Genomic DNA, 24,984 nt, shown 5'->3' with positions numbered 1-24,984 from the left:
ACCCAAACTACACCAAGAAATAAGTAGCCAGTAAGGAGCCGCACGTGCCTTTGTGCTCACAGAGAACCTTGCCTGAAGGACTGCATTACCGGCTTCAATTCTCCACCCCTCCCTGCATCCATGTCCTTTGCTCCGTGACTTGGCAGTTTGTCCCACTAAAGGGACAGAGTATATTTCTCCATCCCTTGACTTTTGGGTTGGGCCACATGACTTGCTTTAGCCATCAGAATGAGGCAGAAGCGATAGGTTGTCAGTTCCAAGCTTAGCCCCGAAGAGGCCTCTCGAGTTTATTCTTGCTCTCATACACTTCTGCCATCACCACACAAATGCGCCCTGGGAGGCCCTGGACCCGGGATCATCTGGAACAGGTGTAGCAGAGTTAATGCAGCCCACCGACCTGCAGGGAGTGGCAGGGCTGCCCAGCCCAGACCAGGTCAGCTGAACCCCATTTGTCTACAGATTCATGAATGATAATAAATGAGTGATAATACATGATAATAAATAAATAATACTGGGTGTTTCAGTAATCTATCATGTAGCAGGAACTACCAGACAGAATCGACCTACTCAAGCTTTAGCTCTGAGAAGTTACACATATCACCACATTATTACCTAGCAATCTAACAACAGAAATAGTAGTGATATGATGATGATGATAACATTAAAATCATAATAGCTAACATATCGAACATTTAATATGCACTAAGCACTTTCAAGATATTAACTCATTTAATGTTAGCCCCCTTTATAAACTTTTAATGATAGAATAGTTTTAGATTTATGGATTTATTGAGAAGATACACAGAGAGTTCCCATATACTGCATACCCAGTTGCCCCTATTATTAAGTTTTACATTAGCATGGTACATTATCATAATTAATGAACTAATATTGACGTTTCATTATCAACTAAAGTCAATAATTTACTCAGATTCTCTTAGTTTTTCTCTAGTGTCCTTTTTCTGTTCCAGGATCCTATCTATCATATAATATTTAATCTCCTTAATCTCTGACAGTTTTATCCCTCTCCTCCTCATTAAATTTTTTTTAAACATCTTTATTGGAGTATAATTACTTTACATTGTTGCGTTAGTTCCTGCTTTATAACAAAGTGAATCAGCCATACATATACATATATCCCCATATCCCCTCCCTCTTGTGTCTCCTTCCCACCCACCCTATCCCACCCTTCTAGGTGGTCACAAAGCACCGAGCTGATCTCCCTGTGCTATGCAGCAGCTTCCCACTAGCTACCTGTTTTACATTTGGTAGTGTATATATGTCAATGCCACTCTCTCACTTTGTCCCAGCTTATCCTCATTAAATTTTATTTTATTATTTTTTTGGTGATAGCTTTATTAAGATACAATTCACATACCATAAAATTCACCAATTTAAAGTATACAGTTCAGTAGTTCCTAGCATACTAACAGAGCTGTACAAACATCACCACAATCAATTTTAGAAGGTTTTCATCACCCCACAAGGAAACCCTGTACCCTTTAGCTATCACCTCCCAAACCTTTCCCCTTTCTCCCTAGCCCTAGACAACTGCTAATCTACTTTCTGTCTCCATAAATTTACCTATTCTGGACATTTCATATAAAGGAACCATACAATATGTGGTTTTTTGTGACTGGCTTCTTTCACCTATAATGTTTTCAAGGTTAATCCATGCTGTAACATGTCTCAGTACTTCATTATTATTTCTGGCTGAATAATATTCCATTGTAAATATATACCACATTTTGTCTATCCATTCATCAAATGGTGGACATTTGGATTGTTTCCACCTTTTGGCTATTATGAACATTCATGTACAAGTTTTTGTGTGGACATATGTTTTCATTTCTCATGGGTGAATACTTAGAATTGCTGGGTCAAGTGACAACTCTACATTTATCTTTTCAAGGAACTGCCAGATTGTTTTCTAAAGCAGCTGTACCATTTTACATTCCTATTTAGCTCCCTTTTTACAGGTAAGAAATTGAAGCCCAGAGGGATTAAGTAATTTGCCAAAGTTCATACAGCTGAGAAGCAGGGGAAAGGGTGGTGCATCCTGGTGATCCATCTCCAGCCCCCAGCCCCTGAGGACTACACCACGCTGATGGAGCCAAGAGAAACTGTGAGCTAATTCTGCCTTCTCACCGTGTCTGCTTCTTACCCCTTTTCATGAGGCCTCTCTCTAGATTTGAAATCCACAAATTAATGGAGATGAGAACAACAAAGAATCACAAAAGAGAAATAAAATTATTGCAAAAAATGTTTTGATGATGAAATATTATATATCCTGAGATTCTTTTAACTTAAAGACAGAGCAGGGCTTCCCTGGTGGCACAGTGGTTAGGAGTCCGCCTGCCAATGCAGGGGACACGGGTTCAAGCCCTGGTCCGGGAAGATCCCACATGTCATGGAGCAGCTGGGCCCGTGTGCCACAACTACTGAGCCCTCACGCCTAGAGCCCGTGCTCCCAAAGGGAGAGGCTACCACAATGAGAGGCCCGTGAACTGCAATGAAGGGTGGCCCCTGCTCACTTCAACTAGAGAGGGCCCATGTGCAGCAATGAAGACCCAACACAGCCAAAAATAAATAAATAAATAAATAAATACAAAGACAGGACAAAGGTGCACAGTGACAGCAGTCAGGTTCCTAAAAGGCCAACATAATGAGAGCTCACGTGTGAGCCATTCTTTACCTCCTTGAATTAGAGGAAATGGGATTTAATCTATAGAATGATAAGTAAGCATAAATAAAGGCTTCCTTATCATTATGAGATACTGAAACTCTCTAGGACCCCTTTAGGAACTCTCCAGGAATATTATTATCATGACTGAAATCAAGTCCTAGCTAGGAGACAGGAAGAGGGACAAAATGTCCAACAGTTTGTGGCTCTAGGAATTTAGAGATTTTGTGCAAACATACATGATATAATCTTTGGTCCACAAACTCAAAGTCCTTTAACCAGGACTAACTTACCCTGAATGGCAGACAGATATATAAAGGTGTCTTCATGCTCCAAGTTCTCCAAGAATATCTGTAACCACAGAACACAGTAGTGATATGATTCACAAACAGCAAGCAAGATTTAAGAGACCCTCAGAGCAGCCTCAAAAAAAAAATGCTTTTCTTCCTCTTTGTTGTAGCGAGATATCGGTCTGACTTCAGAATCTTGTGGGGAAAACAGTATATACGTTTGAAGTCCCATTGTTATAATAGCTAAAAGAGGGTAGCGATTATAGGGGAGAACTTCTTGAAGTTGTTGAGTATATACCAAGAATAGGCATGGAAGCCAAAATCTGGAAGAACAATCCTCAACATTTTTTCCACTATAGCCCACTGTGGATAGCCCATTCTTAGATATGACCTGACAGACTACAGGCCCTGACACACAGAGGCCAGGTTCGGGGTTATGTCCAATTAATGGCACACTTGCTATAATTTGATCCTTTTCTCTTGCACTCAGAAAGTGTATGGAAATGCAAGTGCAAGATGGAGATATTATTGGGATAACCTTGAATCTGTTCTATTTTTAAATATCTTTTGCAAATTTCAGCACTTCAACTGACATCAGTAACAAATTACTCTCAACACATCTCATAATTTAGGAACCCACCAGGGCACGTCAACCGCAGTGGGTACTGCTTATCTAGAAGATATGACAGTTGACATGTTAGCCTTAGGCCCTAACAGAAGGGCCAGAGGAAGACAGTGGCCATATGCCCATGTCCTTCCTGCTTGGTATCTAGAAGAGGGGGGGTGTCTTTCCATATATAGTGATGTGTCCTTTACAGGAACAGCAATTCTTGATATCAACTTGATACTGCTGGTCTCCATATCTGTGGCATGTTAGGGAGAGCTCAAGATTAGTTAAGTTGGGAAGATGGCCAGGTTGGAAGGGGTAGAAATCATGTATGGCGTAAGAGAAGCTTAATCCAGGGTAGTAGCCATGGGAATGAAGTGGAACAGATAGATTTGAAAGACTTCTTGAAAAAAGAATTGACAGGACTTGATGACCAATTATATATAGCAGATGAAAGTTAAGTTAGCTAAAGAAAACTCCAAAGATGTTCATAGCATCAACCATCTAAATAGGTGTGTGAAGGCATATTTTTAATGATTACTCAAAGGAGATATATAATTTGAGGTTTTCAGCAACATTTCAATGACAGCAAATCCTTGGCACATTTCTGTGCCTCAGTTTTCTCATCTATAAAATGAGGATAATGTTAATATTTTGGTCATTGCCAGGATTAGAGATAATGTCTGAAAGGCATAGGGCCTGCCTCAATAAACAGAAGTTATCATTACACTACTGGTTCTAAAACCTTAGTGACTAAAAATAAATGTTTTCAATCAGAATTATAATTCTTAGTCTAATGGCTAGAGTATATGGAAAAAATAATAGTAATAATTACACTACTAAACCTTTATTGGGTGCTCATTATGTGCTTGCCACTATAATTCATGCTTTACATGGATTATTTTATTTACGTATTTATTTGTGTAGGCTGTGCGGTGCGGCTTGCGGGATCTTAGTTCCCTGATCAGAGACTGAACCTGGGGCCCCGGCAGTGAAAGCGCCAAGTCCTAACCATTGGATGCCAGGGAATTCCCAAATTATTTTATTTTAAATCTTTCAACATAAAGTGCGTCCAGTTACAATTATCCTTACTTTACAGATGTAAAAATTGAGGCTCAGAAAGTTTAAGTGACTTTGTCCAAGAAAATGATCTGCGATTTGATCAGTCGTCTCTAGACCCTTGGCTCTTAATCTCTAACCCATACTGAAGTCAGGACAATTTCCACAAAAGGGAAAAGATCCCCAACTAAGCATATACAGTCTTCCATATAAATCCACGATATAAAGAACAGCCTTTTCACTGTGATGGAGGGAAAGTGGGGAGGGGACCCAGTTCTGTCCAAAGCCCCTCTGAAAGGGGCCCAGAAAAAACAGGTGGCTTATCTTGGCTGGTCACAGTGTTGAAAGTGGCCTTATCTACCAGAAAAGGAATTTGCTCTGAGAATTTGCTCAGGGTCTTCTTTCATTGGCTCAAACGTTATTAGTTTGTGAAGCCATGTCAAGATCTACTTCCTCCAGATTTTCAACTCTCTCCTTCTCCTGACTGTCCACAGGGTTTCTTGCCTGTAAAAGTCCTGACACTCTGCTCGTGTTCAATTGAGTCTCATGTGTATCTAAGTCTTTCCTGTGTCTGAGTCTTGCCTCCATAGAACAATTACAATTTCCCCAAGGGTGGCCTAGGACAGTGCTTGATACAAGTCAAGGCTCCTGGAAAGTGGTCTTACCGTGTGTGTGTGTGTGTGTGTGTGTGTGTGCATATGCGTGTGTGTGGTGTTCTACTCACCTTGAGAAGCTTCTCCTGCATCTCAAGGGCTTTTGGTTCTCTCTGTTCTATCCAGCGAGAAAGAGTTCTCAGGGCAGCAGCCCGTGTTGGAATTTGAGGATCATAAGCTGATAAGAGAGCCTCCTGGAGCTGTTCTGTGGTTATGCTTCCTGATTTCTGGTTTGTAGTGATGCTGGGCTCACGGACTTCCTGAGGAATGAGTGGAGCATTAGGTGTCAGGCTTGTTTGGTTGGATGTGCAATGGCTTCGCTGTCGTTCAAGGTGGTTGTAAGACACACTGCTGTATCTTTCATGACTGGTTTGTTGCTGCTCTTCCCTTTTCCCTCCTGGATCCTTTTTGTTCAGGGTACTCTGGGCAGCCACACTGACAGCCTCAGTGGAAAAGGCTCCGTGGGTAGAGATGGTGATGCGGAGATCAACGGCGAGTTCTTGGATGACAGGGTCAGGGTATGTGTTGGAGACCTTCTCCAACAGAGGCAGCAATTGCTTCAGAATGGCAAATTCACTTGACTTCAACTATAAAATGAAATGAAAAATGCCAAATCCAAATTAACATAGCGAATGTTAATATGACCTCAGCACAAGGCAACAGATCCTGAGAAAAAGGGGTAGGAATGAAACCTTGTTCCTGGTGTAATCAGCATATAGCCTGAGTCTGGTACTCTCATACTATGGTCGAATAATTACAGCTAACATTTATTGAATATTGTGCAGGTACTTTTCTAAGTTAAAAAACATATATCAGTAATGCAAATTATTACTCTTTTTTTCCCTCCCCACTCCCCCGCATAAAATTAGTCTTAATTTTTACAATCTGATGGGCAAAACATGGCTGCTTATTATTTTAATTTGCATTAACCAGTTGTATGGTGAAATTCTTTTATGTTTTGATTTTTATTGTATTACTGTATTTTTTAATTTCATGTCCCTTTTGCCATAAAAAGATGAGTTCATATTAGCAAAGTACTTAGTGCCTGATACACAGTGCTATGTGTATGTTTTAAAAATAAATACAATAAACAAAAAATACACATACATATTCATGGCCCTATGATCTAGTTACTATTATTATTTATATTTTAAATGGGGGGAGGGACTTCCATGGTGGCGCAGTGGTCAAGAGTCTGCCTGCCAATGCAGGGGACATGGGTTCGATTCCTGGTCCAGGAAGATCCCACATGCCGTGGATCATCTAAGTCCATGCTCCACAACTACTGAGCCTGCGCTCTAGAGCCCATGAGCCACAAGTGCTGAGCCCACACGCCACAACTACTGAAGCCCACGTACCTAGAGCCCGTGCTCCGCAACAAGAGAAGCTACTGCCATGAGAAGACCGTGCACTGCAACAAAGAGGAGACCCTGCTCTCTGCAACTAGAGAAAGCCCACACGCAGCAACAAAGACCCAATGCAGGAGAGAGAGAGAAAGAGATGGGTAAACAGGGGAGAAACTGAGGCATAGAACAGTTAGGTAACATGTCTAAGGTCACACAACTAGAAGATGGTAATATGTGAACTCAACAAGTCTGGCTCCTGCAGGGGGGATGCATTCAATCCCTGTTCCGGGAACGAAGATCCACATATGCAACACAGTACAGCCAAAAAATAAAAAATAAATTAAAAAAGCATAAAAATATATATATTTGGGAATTCCCTGGCAGTCCATAGGACTCTGAACTTTCACTGCTGTGGGCCCAGGTTCAATCCCTGCCCGGGGAACTAAGATCTTACAAGCCACATGGTGCAGCCAAAAAAAAAAAAAAAGCAAACAAGTCTGGCTCTAGAGTCCACGCTCTTACCTAAACCTTACACAGTCTCACTTGAACGAATAAAGCTCTTCTATAAAGTGGCTGGTTAGCATACAAGGGCATCATAGGTCTAGAAGGGACTGGGATGATAACTGGCAGAAGGGAATTTCTCCTAGAAAATGGGAGTGAAAACTACGTAAGATCTTATTCTTTCCAGAAGCTTTGTTCTAATCATGCCTTACTAGGAAAGGTGCACGAGAGGTCAGTGAAGAAACAAGAATCAGTGGTGATCCTTTTCTGTTTGAGAATACTGGAAAAACTGTCATATGAAGCTTCATGAAGCTTTGATCATTTGAAAACCTTGCATGTTTTAAATCCTTTTTAGAACAAGGCAGGGTATTTATTACTTACTCTTTCATGCACTTCATTATCCAACCAACCAATCAATTGACCAACTGTTTTCACAGAACCTATATAATATTCTCATGTTATACTTCCACAGGATTGTTACTGTTCATTTTCTCTACCACTTTCCTCCCAAGTAAATGAAAACTTGAGGTATATGTCAGGTTTGTACCTGTAGAATTTCACCATAAAAATATGTCACCTAAGAAAAGGGTCAATTTTATCAAGAATCTATGTGGAACTGGAAAACACATTTTAGAATAATTATGCAAGTGTTATCATTACGCTAGACTTCGTTCAATGCCTCTGTAGTATCATGGACCTTTGTTTTTTCTTTAAGCATCTGAAATGGGAATATCTACTTATATCTATAGTGTATGTAAAAAATATGTACATTTTTATGTACATACGTATATAAAAGTGTATGTATAAAAGTATCTTCTTTTTGAATTTCTTTTTTTAAAATAGATTTATTTATTTATTTATTTATTTATATATTTATGGCTGCGTTGGGTCTTCGTTGCTGCCCGCGGGCTTTCTCTAGTTGCAGCGAGCAGGGGCTGCTCTTTGTTGCTGTGCGTGGGTTTCTCATTGCGGTGGCTTCTCTTGTTGCAGAGCACGGGCTTTAGGCGCGTGGGCTTCAGTAGTTGTGGTGCGTGGGCTCAGTAGTTGTGGCTCATGGGCTCTGGAGTTCAGGCTAAGTAGTTGTGGCACACGAGCTTAGTTGCTCCGCGGCATGTGGGATCTTCCCGGACCAGGGCTTGAACCCGTGTCCCCTGCACTGGCAGGCGGATTCTTAACCACTGTGCCAACATGGAAGCCTTCATTTCCTTTTTTTTCTTTCATGATTGAGATTTTATTGGTTGTTTTGAGGATCAGTACACAGACATTTCAATTTGTACACAGTTCTCAACATACGTACCAAAAATCTAAACAATTATGTAGTTGTGATTCTTTTCTGAACAGTTATTCCAGTGACTTTCCAGCTTAAAATTTGGAGGCAAATTTTCCTTCACAGGATATCAAGTACCAATATCTTCAAATATTGATATGCTGTTACATCATAAGTTCCACTAATTCACAATTTAATATCATATACACTACATACTCAAATTGTCAATCATTCACAGCACATTAACAGTTACTAGAAGAACTGGACTACCACGACCTAAGATATTACAGAGTGCACAAAATTCTGCCTAGGAAAGCCAAGATCGAGGGGTGAATGGTTTGCTTTAGGAAACAATTCTACCAAAAACAACATGGGAAGAGAAGTAATTTAAAGTGTTTAAGACATTAAATGCACAACTGACTCCAAACTGCCAGTTAGTATGCTTTGTATTATAGGATAGAAAAGCTACCCTCCATCTGTGGAATGTTAAGCTGACACCCAAGACAATCAAAGCCTCCCATATTCAATATCCCACTATTTTCTGGTTGTACCAAAAAATAAACAACCAGCAAACAATTTCACCTCTTAAAGAAAAGCATTTACACTTAAAAAAATGGGATGAGGTGGGATTCCCTCCTTTTTATAAGTGTTTCTAGAGTTACTAAAAAACTTGCATTTACAAAATAGTTGATAAAAATATTCCTCTGGATTGTACAAGAAGGGAGACAGGGACCACTGACAGGACCAGGTGTCTGATATTAATCAGACGGCTTCTTTCTCTCCTGCTTCATCAGAAGCTGGGCTCTCCTTGTTTTTGTTTCTTCATTTTCTGCAGGTAAGTCTTCTTTAGTCTCTTGGTTAGCCACTTCAGCCTGTTTTCCCTTTGCTCCCCTTTTCCCTTTTGTTTCCACTTTTTTTTTTTTGCAGGACGTGGGCCTCTCACTGTTGTGGCCTCTCCCGTTGCGGAGCACAGGCTCCGGACGCACAGGCCCAGCGGCCATGGCTCACGGGGCCAGCCGCTCCGCGGCATGTGGGATCCTCCCGGACCGGGGCCCGAACCCGTGTCCCTTGCATCGGCAGGTGGACTCTCAACCACTGCGCCGCCAGGGAAGCCCTTGTTTCCACTTTTTTGTCTGAAGATTTATCCTTTCCTGCCGCCTTTTTTGGCTTCATTTCCACTTTTGCAGGAGTCGGTTTACCTGACAACCTCGCCAATCTCCTCTTGGGCTCCTCCTTTGCCGCGCCCTCGGCAGAGCTGACCTTCCTCTTGGGCATCGTGACGGCGGCGCGGGCGCGTGCCGGGTACATGCCAGGTGCCTGTGGGCCGCGGCGCGCCTGAGAGCCTTCGCGAAGCTGGGCTGCCTGGCCGCTGCCTCTCCTCCCGCCACCCCTTCTTTTTCATTTCTGTTACAACAATTTCTTCTTAAAAAGATACAAATAGACCAATGGCACAGAATAGAGAGCCCAGAGATAGACCTACACAAATATAGTCAACTAATTTTTTTCTTTGAAGGATCTCAAAGATTATTTAGTCTGACCTCAGGACTTTCCTCGTGGCACAGTGGTTAAGACTCTGTGCTCCCAATGCATGGGGCCCAGGTTCCATCCCTGGTCCGGGAACTAGATCCCACATGCATGCTGCAACTAAGAGTTTGCATGCCACAACTAAGGAGCCCACCTGCCACAACTAAGCAGCCTGTGAGCCATAACTAAGGACCCCACCTCCTGTAACTAAGGAGCCTGCCTGCTGCAACTAAGACCTGGTGCAACCAAATAAATAAATAAATAAATAAAACCTTAAAAAAAAAAAGGTTATTTAGTCTGACATCACCGTTTACAGGCAACCCAGAAAGGGAAATTGTTTAGCTCCAGAAACTGAGAAATGGCAGAACTGGGCATGACCTCCTGACTTTCTTTCCACTGCTCTTTCTCCGACATTGCCAATTTTCCTGATCCCAGCCCAGACAAGGATGAAATTTCTGTTGATGGTTGTTAGAGCAACCGGTGGACAAAGTTAATTATCCAAGGAAATATTCTTTATAGCAGGCTTTATTCTCCTCTCAGCAAATATTATGCCCAAATGAGTGCTTTCAAGTTGATGGCCCTTGGCACCCCCTTGCCTTCTAATAATTGCCTTATAAATTAATTCCTTATAAATTGCCTTTTGATGCACTGAGTGCCTGGGTAGATGCCGAGCACTGTGCAGAACTTTGCAACAATGAGACGCAATGCCTAAAACTGCAAAGGACGCTTTGGACTGGTCCCCAGGAGACCTGGATTCCAACTCCCTGATCCTTCCACCAACTCCCTGTGGCACCTTGACAGGGTTATTTCCATCCTCTGAACCTCAGTTTTCAAATCTGCAAAATAAGGTTGAACTCCTTCCCAATTTCGGGTCTGTGAGATGAACTGGGATTCTGGAATGCCCACCTGACAAGAATAGGAAGTTGCACCCAGATTTATTTTAACTCAGATGTCACTCCTAACTCAGACAGTCAACTGATCTTTGACAAAGGAGCAAAGGCAATACAATGGAGAAAAGACCAACTTTTCAGCAAATGGTGCTGGAACAACTGGACATTCACATGCAAAAAAATGAATCTAGACACAGACCTTACACTATCACAAAAATTGACTCAAAATGGATCATAGACCTAAATGTAAAATGCAAGACTATAAAATTTCTGCAAGATAACATAAGACAGAAAATTTAGATGACCTCAGGTATGGCGATGGCTTTTTTAGGTGAAATACCAAAAAAATCCATGAAAGAAATAATTGATAAGCTGGACTTCATTAAAATTAAAAACTTCTGCTCCGCAAAAGACAATGTCAAGAGAAAGAGATGACAAGGCACAGACTAGGAGAAAGTATCTGCAAAAGACATGTTTTGATTATGGACAATTATCTAAAATATACAAAGAATTCTTGGGACTTCCCTGGTGGCACAGCGGTTAAGAATCCACCTGCCAATGCTGGGGACATGGGTTCGATCCCTGGTCCGGGAAGATCCCACAAGCCACAGAGCAACTGACCCCATGCGCCACAACTACTGAGCCTGCGCTCTAGAGCCCGCGAGCCACAACTATTGAGCCCACGTGCCACAACTACTGAAGCCTGCACGCCTGGAGCCCATGCTCTGCAAAAAGAGAAGCCCCTGCAATAAGAAGCCCACACACTGCAACAAAGAGTAGCCCCTGCTCTCCGCAACTAGAAAAGATCAGTGGTTGCCAGAGGTTAGGGGGAGGGAGGGATGAATAGGCAGCAGATTTTGGGGTTAGTGCAACTATTAGGTACAGCACTATAATGGGGGATACCTGTCATTATACATTTGTCAAAACCCATAGTGCACAGTACTAAGAGTGAACCCTAATGTAAACCACAGACGGTGGGTGATGATAATGTGTCCATGTAGCTTCACTGATTCTACAAATGTACCACTCTGGGTCTGGATGTTGACAGTGGGAGAGGCTGTGCGTGTGTGGGGGCAGGGGGCATATAAGAAATCTCTGTACCTCTTGCTCCATTTTGCGGTGCACCTAAAACTGCTCTAAAATATAAAGTCTATTTTTAAAAAACCCAACCACCTTTTCTCCCTGTTTTCAAACTTCTTAGTCATTGTGGGATTCACCTTATTCAACTAGGTAACTTCTCTAATCACCATGGGCAGGTAGGTGGATTCTGAATCTAATAGTTTCTAAGGCAGTGAAAGTTATGTATTCCTTCAGCTTCATAAGGCTACAGATTTCCCACTGTAAGAATAATCAGGGAAATCTAAGACTACAGGTGTCAACTATTTGTTTATAAATGTTCAAAAAAAATTTCTGAGGTATAAAGTAATATTCACTTAATTGGTAGATGACAAAACTGAAGCACTAAGTATTAATTATTTTTCAAGGGTCACCAAGGACCACTATCAAAATTGAAAAGTGACCATAAAGTCCTCAATGCTCCTCCTGTCACTGCTTCTCAGCACAGATCTCACATCCAGACCTCAGAATTCTGTGTAAAAGCCCCGAGGCCTGAAGGAGCAACCCACAAGTGAGTGACAGATTCCTTTATCTGGCTGCCTCGCTCCTAGAGTTTCTGGAATGCTTCAGGAACAGAATGAGCAGTGTTATGTCAGCTCACATCTGTGATTTCTTTCAGGGTGTCAGGAGTGGAACAGTTAGATGGTGAGTTGTTATAAACTTCTGCAAGTTCTCAAATTAAAAAACTGGGAGTTGGGGCTTCCCTGGTGGCGCAGTGGTTGAGAATCTGCCTGCTGACGCAGGGGACATGGGTTTGAGCCCTGGTCTGGGAAGATCCCACATGCTGCGGAGCAACTAAGCCCGCGAGCCACAACTATCGAGCCCACGTGCCACAGCTACTGAAGCCCGAGCACCTAGAGCCCATGCTCCGCGACAAGAGGAGCCACCACAATAAGAAGGCCGCGCACTGCAACAAAGAGTAGCCCACCCTCGCCGCAACTAGAGAAAGCCTGTGCACAGCAACAAAGACCCAATGCAGCCAAAAATAAATAAATTTTAAAAATCAAAAACAAAAATTAAAAAAACTGGGTGTTGGACCAGCTGGGTGCTGGGAGAGAGTGTGTCTTCGCAGGGAAGCAGAGGAGAACTCGGGTGACAGCCAGAGGAGGGCATGTGTACACTGAAAAAGCCCCACATGAGACTTTACAAAGCTTCCCTGTGGGGGCATACACACCCTCATTCTGCCTTACCCTACTGCAGTGAGAATCACTATTTTGGAAGAATCCAAGAGTCTCTTCTAGCAATAAAATGCTAACCTAAAAGTTCCTAATTCTGAAAAACATTTACATTTATTTTGTGTTCTCATTTCTGTATATCATCTATGTTTCTTCAGATATTTAGTTGAGCAGCTTATATGTCTGGGTCCTTATATACAATGTCACCGAATTTATTTTCCAAGTGGTACTTTTACTTTTGTTTGAAGTCAGCACATAGCATGCTCTGTTTTATAATGAGCCATATGTAAACATACAAGATATAGAAATATAAATCTTTTTTTAAAATTAAGAATTCATCAGGGCTTCCCTGGTGGTGCAGTGGTTGAGAGTCCGCCTGCCGATGCAGGGGACACAGGTTCGTGCCCCGGTCCGGGAAGATTCCACATGCTGTGGAGCGGCTAGGCCCGTGAGCCATGACCACTGAGCCTGCGCGTCTGGAGCCTGTGCTCCGCAACGGGAGAGGCCCGCGTACCACAAAAAAAAAAAAAAAAAAGAATTCATCAGATTAATCACAACCACTAGAAGGTAAACTCCATGAGGGAAAAGAGACACTTGATAAATAGTTCTTGAATGAGTTCATTCTATGACACTCTCAGAAAAAGTGGCATGAGATCTCAAGATTTGTGTTCAAAGCCCCAGCCCCACCAAGATCAGGTCTGTTCCACGCAGCAGTGCTTCAGAGGACACTATGGGTCCTGGAACATCATGCAGAAACTGCTTCCTGAGGGGACAGGCAAGTTACCAACATACTTTTACTGGTGACCAATCCTGACATTTAGAAAAAAATAAGTTTAGAAATATGGTTGTCTAGTTAGCAGTCTTAAACCTACACTTTCTCCAAATCAACTCCTCTTTCTAGACACTATGTTCTAATAATCATCTTAATTACATAAATTAGAAAGGAAAGAAAGAAGCGTTCAAATTCTGTTAGATCCTGTTTCATTAGTTAAAACAATGAATCCTAATCAGGGATAGGTATTGAACACAATGTAATCTTCTAGACTCTGAAGCAACAACCTAGCCAATGATCATCTGAAAACATAATTCAGAACTGTGACTTTTTTTTAATACAAAGACAGAAGACCTAACATTACTATAGAAGCCACTTATAAATCCTTGAATCAAATGGAAAAAAAATTAATAGGTCTAGGGCAAAAGTATAGGAGTGATGTGTTTATGTTCACTTTAAGTGCAAAGTCAGAGGAATCAAGATATAATCAGTGAGTCAGGATGGCTCATGGAAGGGCAGGGACAGGTAAAGGATGTACATTTGCATCAGTCAGGTGAGTCTCTGTTAGAATATGACTAATTTACATAGCCAGCCCCCAAACAATGGGCTTCTCAAATAGGAAATGGAGATTTCTGTGTTCTATTTTCCATTTGGGATACGGTTTGAATTTCTATTTCTATTTCTTATTTTAAAAATATTTCTATTTTTTAAATAAGAAAAAAGAAAAGCAAAAAAAAAAGCACACTCTCAACTATGGAAATAAAGACTATTCAAATCAATATTCTACCAGAAAAACACAAACCAATCAGTTCAACTAAATCCAGTAACAGTATAACTTAAGAAAAACTATTCCATTGGGGAACTTCTCCTTGACAGTTGTAAACAGCAGGACTATAATATGACTCTAGCAACTGAACCAACCATGTTTTTTTCAAACTACCTGGGAAATATAAAATTAGGAGTGCTAAGTAAATCTACCAAGAAATGGGTTTCACATTAACAGCAGGCCCCAATAAAATTTCTTTTCTTCTTAAGGACAGCCTAGAGAGAGTCAAATTCTAATATACCAAGCATCAGTATCAGAGTTTAATCCTCAAACTTAAAAATCCATTCCCTGAGGGTTTCCCTACTCATTGCTAAGAGTTATGTCCAATTTGACTTCAGATCAAATTTCATAATACTTGCACTAAACCTATTCTGCTTTCTTGCGGTCTTCTAACCTAATGTGGTATGTCACACACACATATATGCCTACCTTTCCACCTTATTCTGACCCCTGGTCTCTAAACTCAGCTACTCAGGCCTTCTATCAGTTTCTTAAGTATACCAAGCTCTTTCCTGCTTCCCAGCCCTTGTACATGATGTTTCTTTAACTGGGAGAGTTTCCTCCATCTGCACTGTACACACTCCCAAACTCCTATGCAATAAGTCTTAGCTTAGACTTATATGTGTGTCCTCAGTGGAAACCTTCCCAGCCTAGGTTAGATGTTATGTTCTCTTGGTACCCTCCACTTCTCGTTTGAGGTACTTCATTCAATTCTAAGTATATTTTTTGAAATAGTTATTTAATGTCTGACTCCCTCACTGGCTTTGAGTTTCATGAGCGTAGGGACCATGTCTATTTGTCCACTGCTCTATTCCCAGCACCTTAGCTCAGAATCTGGCATATAACAAGTAGGCAATAAATATTTTTTGAGTGAATAAATTTTAAAATTATATAAAAGATACATGCACTAGAAAAAAAGCTTTAACATGCTACATGATATGAGTTGAACAATGGATCCTATGCTAAAATGAAACTATTCAAAACATGGAATCCTAAGCAACCAGCAGGTTACAAAGGTTCTCCCCTGACTACAACAGTAGGGACAAGGGCTGAGCTTTGGATAGCCACTACAGTGAGGGCCAGAGAATCTAGCGTTCACCAAAGATGCAAAACACTGTGTCAGGTATTTCCAAATCCAGCTTGTGCCAGGTCAGAAAGGGCCCTACCTTACTGATAGGGAAGTCTACCCAGGTAACAAGGTGGAAGTGTTACAGTTTTCTTATCCTCCACTTTGGAGAGAATTCTTATTAACAACCTGACTTGTTTATCCTGGTTCTCCTGTGTGCAATATCCATTCTGATTTCTCACAAGGGTATGAAAGGGAAGCAACAGATTTTTCTCTTCTCTTCTCCCTCCTTTCAAGTTTGGTTCACATCTGCAACTCACCTGAATGGCTCCTCCCAGCATGACGGCCACCAGCCCCATGGACATGCTCAGTGTCTGTGATTCCACAGTGCTCTCTGCCTGGTGGGCCAAGCTTGCACATGCTCGCTGCAGGGTTGCTGCTACAAAGTCCACAACCTACCACGGAAATAGAATTGAGAATCAGCGAGGAGTAAGGAAAAAACATCTCAAAATTCTCTTTACATCTTACATCTACCTCCTCATCTTTTCCCTCATCAACATCACGATAGCAAGAAGCTTCAAGAACAACTGCTACCATGTAGCAGGCATGGTGCTCAGTATTTTACATGCACAAGCTCACTTAGGTCTCCTATCAACTTTAGGATGTACTCTTGTCCTCATTTTCAGATGAAGAATCTTAGACTTAAAGAGGCGATCTGCTCAAGGCCATACAGTCAATAAATGAGAAAGCCCATTTATACTTTCTCAGATCTTTTAATACCCCAATCCACCTTCCTTTACTTTTCATGAATTTTGCCAGGAAATTAAAATGAAAAATCATTTGTTACTTTCTGACCATCTTAGAGTGTCCTAGATCTGCTTCTCCTAATGAGGATTGCTCTTCAATGATTCCTTCCCCCCGTTTTGACAGTCTAGTTCTAGTAAGCAAAGAAAGGGGGAAGAGGCATTAATTTTATTTAGAATTCAGTGTCCTCAAACAATCTACACAAACGATCCAGAGTCATTTTTTAAAGTATCCAATAGTTTTAAAGGATTAAGATTATTCATATATAAGATTTTACATAGCATTTGGCTAACAACTAAGCCTTAAATGGAATTAATTTGGTCTGCATCATTTTAACTGGGCTTGGATTAATCATCTTAAGTAGAAACACATTTGAATAAAAGACAGCCTACACATACCGATACATGCACATGCACACACCTGCACGTGCACACACTCACATGCACATTTAGGATTAATGGCTCAAAAGGGAAAAATCATTTTGAAAATGGGATGGCTGAGATAGGTCTAAATATGCAAGCTTGCATGTTTAACTCTCTGGGCAAATCACATGCTATGCTAGAATCTTTATTGCGGCTTAAAGTCAGGAGAACGGCTTGTTAACACTTGTCTTTTGGAGCAGGGCAGGAAACTAGAAAGGTTATTAAAAGTTCCACTTACTGTAATGAACCATGCTGGTAATGGCAATTTTCACCACCCTCTCTGCCTAAGAACTTATTGATTACTAGAAGTTAAGGACATTGGCTTTTCCCAGAGAAACTGGTGGATCTACCATCTTGGGCCACCTGTTTTGCCTCCAAAGAGTTTTCTAGAGCACTCCTTGATTATAGGAAGCTTCTATTTCACACAAATATACTGTTAAATTGCTGGAACAGAACACTATCTAGCCTTCCAACTTTTTCTAAATTCCTCTTCTCTATCTATTTAATATTGCTAAACAAGTAGTATGATCCTATTTTTGTTAAGAAAGAAACTTCCAGTTTGTACGTAAAATAAAAAACCTGGGGGCTTCCCTGGTGGCGCAGTGGTTGAGAGTCCGCCTGCTGATGCAGGGGACGCAGGTTTGTGCCCCGGTCCAGGAAGATCCCACATGCCGCGGAGCGGCTGGGCCCGTGAGCCATGGCCGCTCAGCCTGCGCGTCCGGAGCCTGTGCTCTGCAACGGGAGAGGCCACAACAGTGAGAGGCCTGCGTACCGCAAAAAAAAAAAAACCTGGGAGCTGTTAACTGGTGTTGACAGCCAGCTGTTATTGTCATTTATGAAGTACCCTTTCCCCCAAACCTTGTAACAACGAAACCACTATACCCCTTTGGACAACAGCTCCTCCCCTACTATTCATTTCCTGTGATTTTAGGGGGCTGCCAGCCACAAGGATAGTTATGTGACTGATGCCTGTTCTAGAATTTATGTATATTGAGGAGACAATGGGAGACACTTATACTTTTTACTTAAAATTTTTTATAAAGCTACATAATTCTAAAAGCCAAATATTCCTGACAGTTTATAATGAAAAATGGCAGTGCCCTACCCCATTTCTCCCCACCTGATTCTGACTCTAGAGGCAACCAGTTTTAATTATTTAGCTATTTAATTTAGTGATAACATTAAGCAGTTACTATTTACCAGGTACTGCTCTGAACATATTACAGGTATTTACTCACTTAATTGTCACAATAATCCTATGGGGATGTGCAAACCTGCTGCCAACATTCTGGCAACTGAGTGCAAGGGAGCTGAAGCCTTACTGCTGAGTCTGCAGGCATCGACTTAATCCTCCCGTTCTGCAGTGTGCTACTACCACCCAAGTTCAGAGTATTTGGGTTCAACCTCTCTCAAGAATAAACCTCCAGTCTTCTGCTGCGGAGGGGAGGTAGTTGTACAAAGTTAAGGAAGAAGTCAAAGGGTTTACCTCTTGTGGAGCCTTTCAAGCTGGTTTTTTTTTTTTTTTTAAAGAAGATGTTGGGGGTAGGAGTTTATTAATTTATTTTATTTATTTTTGCTGTGTTGGGTCTTCGTTTCTGTGCGAGGCCTTTCTCTAGTTGTGGCAAGCGGGGGCCACTCTTCGTCGCGGTGCACAGGCCTCTCACTATTGCGGCCTCTCTTGTTGCGGAGCACAGGCTCCAGACGCGCAGGCTCAGTAGTTGTGGCTCATGGGCCCAGTTGCTCCGCGGCATGTGGGATCTTCCCAGACCAGGGCTCAAACCCGTGTTCCCTGCATTGGCAGGCAGATTCTCAACCACTGCGCCACCAGGGAAGCCCTCAAGCTGGTTTAAGCTCTAAATTCAGCTCCATCTTTAGAGCTTATCTGGTGCCCGCAGTCCTTCTAGGGTTCTGCAAGGAGAAGTGACTTGCTTCTTTTTTTCATTTCAAAAAACTTTTAACCGCTCTATTGAGGCATAGTGCTTTGCTTCCTGACTTCTTCCATGCAGGCACTTAGCTTTCCATTTTCTGAAGTTGCTGAATCAGCTACTATTTTCCAGTTTCCAAATATTGTTATTCTCTTCTCTAATGTGTCTCCTCCTCTCCTGCTCTGTTGGTCCTTGTGGTTTCCAGAGGGAACAGATAAACACTTTTCAATATACCATCTTAATCAGAAGTCCCTACTTTTTAAAAATTTGTACTTCTGTGTTGCTTAAATGTTTTTACAATGAGCACGTGTTTCTTATGTTAAAAAATTTTATCATATGAAAAAGACCACAGCACGTAGAACCCCTTCTATTCTGCCAATTACAGAGATCCAGTTACAGAAGGGTGCAGACTGTGGCAGTTTCTTGGAAGACCAGGAAAAAGGGAATCTGCTCATTCCACTCCATATACACTGGCGCCCTTGCTGATCCCTCCACACTCCAGGCATGCTCCCTCTCATCTGGAACACTCTTCCCCTAAGTATCTCAATAGCTCCCTCCTTCCCTGCTTCAGATCTTTGCTCAAAAGTCACTTTCTCGGTGAGTTTCTCCATGACCACCATATTTACCTTACCACACTCCCTTTATCATCCCCTTTCCTTGCTTTTCTCTCTGGTACTTATCACCATCTAACGCCCTGTGTGTTTTTGCCTACTTGTTTACCGTCTCTCTCTCCCTCTATGTAAATGTAAGCTCCATGAGAGCACAGATATGTGTCTGTTTTGTTCACTGCCGTGTCTCTGATACCCAGAAGAGTATGTAGCACATAGTAGGCTCTCAATACATATTTGCAGAATGAAAGAACTCGGGAATTGGAACAGGGCTCTGTATCAGTACAGACCGTTCCATGCCTCATTCATCTCTGCATCACCTCACATACTAATATGCCATCTGCCAACACACTTTATTGAATTTTTAATCTTTCACCCATGAATACTTCTATATGCATTTCTTTTTTTTCTTCTATATGCATTTCTAACAAATAAGAAGATTTGTTTTTTATATAACTACCATACCACGACTACACTCAATAAAAATTCCTTATATCTTCTAATACCTGGTCCATGACTGTCGCAAAAATGTCTTCATACAATGGGCTTGTTTGAATCAAGATCCACACACTGCATTTCGTTGATATGACTCAAGTCCCCAACAGTCCTGCTCCTCTTTAATGCCATTTATTTAATGAAGAAGCTGGGTCATTTGTACTATGGAATTTCCCACATTATGGATTTGGCTAATTGTTTCCTCATGGCACTTAACTTGCTCCTCTACCCTGAGTTTCCTTGATCAGATTTAGGTTCATATTTTGGGGGGTTTGTTTTGTATTGTTTGGGGGTTTTGAGGGGAAGAACCCTTCCCAGGTGGTATGGCATACTTCCTATGGCATTACATGAGGAAGCACATAATAATGTCTGCTTCTCATGGTGATGTTAAGATTAACCGGTCCAAAATAAAAAAAAAAAATTTTAAATAAATAAAAAAAAAGATTAATTGGTCCAGGTTGAAATATTCAGGTTGACATTACTGATATTTGCATTAACCCTGAAATCCACCAAAAATAAAATGTATAGACAGATGCAAACATAGATAAATATGTGATAAAGCATGTATAATAAAATGTTAATTGTAGAAACTAGGTAGTGGGTATACAGGTACTCACTATAAAATTCTTTCAAATTTGAAAGTTTTTGTAATAAAATGCTGGGAGAGGAAAGGAACAGTTGGTTTGGGTGCCAAATGGCCTAATATATTCATTATAAAGTACCCCTAATGGTTTTAGCAACATTGATGATTGTTACCTAGATCCATTGTTATTAGGGGATTGCAAAATATAATTTTCTAGTTCTCTTTTTGAGTTTTTCAGCTGTGGTTCTTATACAAAGAAAAAAATTTCTTTGTTGACTAGTTACACAGGAAAGATAAATGCTTTATTCATTCCCTTCATTTATCAATTTACAAAATAGTGAACTGATGCCTCAGCAACCTCAAACATGTCTTACAAGAGATTTTCAGGGGGGTGGGAGGGGACTTGACATGTTTTAATCCACTGTAGGTATTATTCTTTGTAATGCTCAAATTGTCCTACCTGTGGTCAACAGGAGCCCCTCCAAGTTGGCTCCTGAATGCCACTGACATGAGCCCGTTAACCTCGGATTGCTTCAAGATGCCCTGAGGCTTACAGTATAATTCCTGCCCTAGACCCGAATGAACCTTTAATCCAATGAGTTTTGTGTTCTTTTTGTAGGAGATAGTATTTAGAAACTATAATCTGGTACTGGGGACAGTTATGTGCTACTGGATTGTCATTGCTTCTTGGCATTGACAGTGGACTGAGCTAGAAAATACCTGCTTTTTAAAAAGAGAAAAATAAATTATGAGTTCATATAAACACTTCCAGTTAGAACTTAATATTATAGGAGTTTTACTCAAGTTTTTTTTTTTTTTTCAGTACGCAGGCTTCTCACTGTTGTGGCCTCTCCTGCTGCAGAGCACAGACTCCGGACGCGCAAGCTCAGCGGCCATGGCTCACGGGCCCAGCCGCTCCGCGGCATGTGGGATCTTCCTGGACCGGGGCACAAACCCGTGTCCTCTGCATCGGCAGGCGGACTCTCAATCACTGTGCCACCAGGGAAGTCCTACTCAAGTTCTTTAATTTTATGTTTATAACTCTCTTTCTTATGCTGAAAATCTTGTTTCCTAATTATGTTAACAAAAATACTTATAACTTATTTATTACTTATAACATATCCATACACGTGTGTATTTCAAAATAATATACCAAAATTATCACTAGCAGTAAGACTACCAAATGCAGTTCAATTTTTTGTGTGTGTGTTTCTTTTTGTCCTGATATGTTTTAACCTCAGCTGACGATAATTTAATGGGACAAATCACTTTTGTATCAGCCTAACACCACCGTTCCTTAATTAGGAGTAAAAGAAGGTAAGTGGGAAGGCTTAAGTCATATCAGTTTTTAGACCATTTTCCTTTCCAACTAGCATCCTGAGACAAAAACATAAAGACTGGATGAAAAAGTCTTTAGGGAACTGATATAATAAACACAGGAGAAACAAATCACCCTACTAAATAATATGGGGTCAGTGAACTGAAGGAATAAGAGGCCAGGAAAGAAATAATGAACATAATTCTCATTAAACAGGCACGATAAGTCAGAGCTGACAGGCAGCTGCAAATTTTCTCAGCGGGAGCTGTACTGAAATGCTGCTTAGCAACACCGGAAGGCAGATGACAATGACGATGATACAAAGAGCTGGAGAGTCAGATTTAAGCGTGACAATCATACCATCTTACAATTGACTATTCACCAACCGAGCAACAACTAACTGTGGTAAAGTGGTAAAATATAATGACTACACTGCCTATACTTTAATACTTTTATTTCCTATTTTTTTAAAAAGCTGGTAAAAATAATGTCTGAGCCATTAAATTCAGGCACTGATTCACATAGTTACTCTACTCTGAAAGCATTAAAAAAAAAAATCTGGGGGCCAGCGTGAGCACCCTGCAGCGCCTGGTGGAGCAGCTCAAGCTGGAGGCCGGCGTGGAGAGGATCAAGGTCTCTCAGGCGGCTGCAGAGCTTCAACAGTACTGCATGCAGAATGGCTGCAACGAAGCCCTGCTGGTAGGTGTTCCAGCCAGAAGCAACCTCTTTCGGGAGCCCAGATCCTGTGCTTTACTCTGAAGACTGTAGGGAAGAAGTCCACTGAGGAATGCTTTCAAGCACCAAGTGATGAATGACTGCCTCCAAATCTCATGAACACACTTCTCCAGCCAAATGACTTTTAGATATTTCACAGGACCTTTCCTGTGGCCTGGTCCTTTAGCCAAAATTCTACAGAAATTTATGAGTTTCTACTCAAGGAAACTGGGTGAAGGAGTAGATTTTAAATAATAATGGCCTGGTTCTTTGCTGAAGTGCTTTATACTTAAACAAAAACCTTACCACCAAATATACCAAAATACACCTCTTTCATTAAGTGTTTCTATACTTGGAATGTTACATATATTTTATTTACTAGATGTTTACATTTTGGGAAGGAAAACAGTATTGTTTGTCAAAAACAATTAAATATTTGTAATTTGTTGTTCCCAACTAAGATTTTTATACCATAACAAAATTTGTTCTTTTCTCATGAATTTATAATTTCTAAATGAAGACAAGCAAGTATAAAATTGGGGGAAGAATGGGCTGTATTAATCAAACGATACTTTGATTTTTCTAAATAAGAACACTGTTTTATTTTTAACACTAAACAGGGGAGCTGTTTCTTAGCAAACTTGTTTGAAAGGACTAATGTTGTATTGTGTATTAGATTGACCCATCCTGTATATGAAGCAGATTTGATCTTTGTCTTCTTAAAGTTCCTCTATTTTATAATGGTGGTTTTACTTTAAAAAAATACTAAATTATTTCATGTCTTTAAAACAATGTTTAAATGTGATCTACAGAATATTACAAATGATTTTAAAAAAAAGTGATGTGAAAATATTACAACCTAAATGAATACTCAATGTCATAAGTGTTTTACTTTGATGATGTGCCTTTGATTTAATTTGGGACACTTAAAAGAACACTTTATTTGTGCTTGTTATAACCTTTGAAGAGCTTGGAAGTAAAATTTCTGCTAATGACAGCCAAAAAAAAAAAAAATCTGAAAACTTCACAGGCAAAACAAAACAAAACAAGCACTCAACACTTCACAGGCTGTTGTGGAAATAAGCTGTGAGTTAGAGGACCTATACAATTCAAGGTGATCTTATCATTAGTGATTTTTTTTTTTCAAATTTGAGTTTTAATCACTCTCAACTTTTAATGCACATTAGAATCATCCATGGAGCTTAAAAAAATACATATGCCCAGGCTCTAATGCAGCCATGCTGAATCAGAATCTCTAAAAGTGGGCTAGGCATCAGTATTAGGAAAAAGATCCCAGACAATTTTATTTGCACCAAAAGTTGAAAACCACTGTGATATATAAATATTTTAAATAATTCTCAGTTTCATGTGCATGAGAATCACCTCAGCAGCTTGTTAAACATGCTGATTCTCAGGACCTATGAAAGTACTGATTTTCTTAGCCTGGTGTGGGCTCAGTAATTTACGTTTAACCTGAATTCCAGGTTAACACTGATGCAGGTGTCATCAAACCACACTCTGAGTAAACATCTCTTTGAACATTTTGGGGAAAGAATGAAAGAAACCGAAATAGACAAATACCACCAGGCTGGGAACCGGCATGTGGCCGTCACTGACCTGAGTGATGTTTGTGAATATCTGCTCAGACATTCTCTCACACAGAACAGCCGTAAGCTGGAGGACCAGCAGCTTCCGCTCCTGACCTTCCATAAGAAGAGTCTGGTGCTGCTCTAATTCCAAGAGGTTTTTGCTGGAGAAGGGCGTTGATTTTAACTCTGCTTCATCTTCCACAGCCATGTGAGTCAACTCCTATCAGTGTGGGAGAAAAGAAAAAGAGAAAAAAATCCTGTACAACTAAGGATTTCAAAAATAGCTAGAAAACTCTGTTTGAAATGTGTATATAGAGAACCAGTCTGTTTTCATTACAGCATTATGTACAATAGCCAAAAACTGGAAACAACTTAAATGTACAGCAATAAGCATAAATTGTGATGTATTTATTACATTGCAGCAGGTGAGATAAATGAACTAGATCTATATGAACATCAATATAGAGGGATCTCAAAAACACGGTTGAATGGAAGATGTAAGTTGCAGAATAATACATAAATCATGATACCAGGTATATGAAAATTTTAAACTTCATAATAAAAAACATACATACACACAAAGAACTAATTTGACAGACTACTTACTTTATCACTATTTTTATGATCTCTACCACTAGCTTCCCTTGAACTGGGGTCATATAACATTTCCAAACCTTTTTTAGAGACTATTACATGCTTTCAGCACCACACCTCTTTTTCCCTAAGGTATTTAGAACTAAACTTCTACTAA

General features: G+C 40.7%; 2 protein-coding genes across 2 annotated transcripts in view; one reads left to right on the top strand and one right to left on the bottom strand.

Moving 5' to 3' along the window:
- Positions 1-24,984, bottom strand: part of TANGO6 (transport and golgi organization 6 homolog) — a 176,209-nt gene that overhangs the window by 98,622 nt on the left and 52,603 nt on the right. The window contains exons 11-14 of the mRNA XM_060131846.1: positions 24,262-24,453; positions 16,096-16,230; positions 5,364-5,879; positions 2,977-3,034 (exon numbers count right to left, since the gene is read on the bottom strand). Coding sequence (XP_059987829.1) covers positions 2,977-3,034; positions 5,364-5,879; positions 16,096-16,230; positions 24,262-24,453 — 901 coding nt within the window. The remainder of the gene's footprint in view (positions 1-2,976; positions 3,035-5,363; positions 5,880-16,095; positions 16,231-24,261; positions 24,454-24,984) is intronic.
- Positions 17,251-22,914, top strand: LOC132510157 (guanine nucleotide-binding protein G(I)/G(S)/G(O) subunit gamma-10-like). Its single transcript, XM_060131941.1, has 2 exons — positions 17,251-17,256; positions 22,456-22,914. The coding sequence occupies exons 1-2, from the start codon at positions 17,251-17,253 to the stop codon at positions 22,687-22,689; spliced, it is 240 nt and encodes a 79-aa protein (XP_059987924.1). The 3' UTR covers positions 22,690-22,914.

Source organism: Lagenorhynchus albirostris, chromosome 19 (assembly GCF_949774975.1).
Source record: "Lagenorhynchus albirostris chromosome 19, mLagAlb1.1, whole genome shotgun sequence".
NCBI classification, from domain to species: Eukaryota; Metazoa; Chordata; class Mammalia; order Artiodactyla; family Delphinidae; genus Lagenorhynchus; species Lagenorhynchus albirostris.
This window is presented reverse-complemented; position numbering and strand designations above follow the sequence as displayed.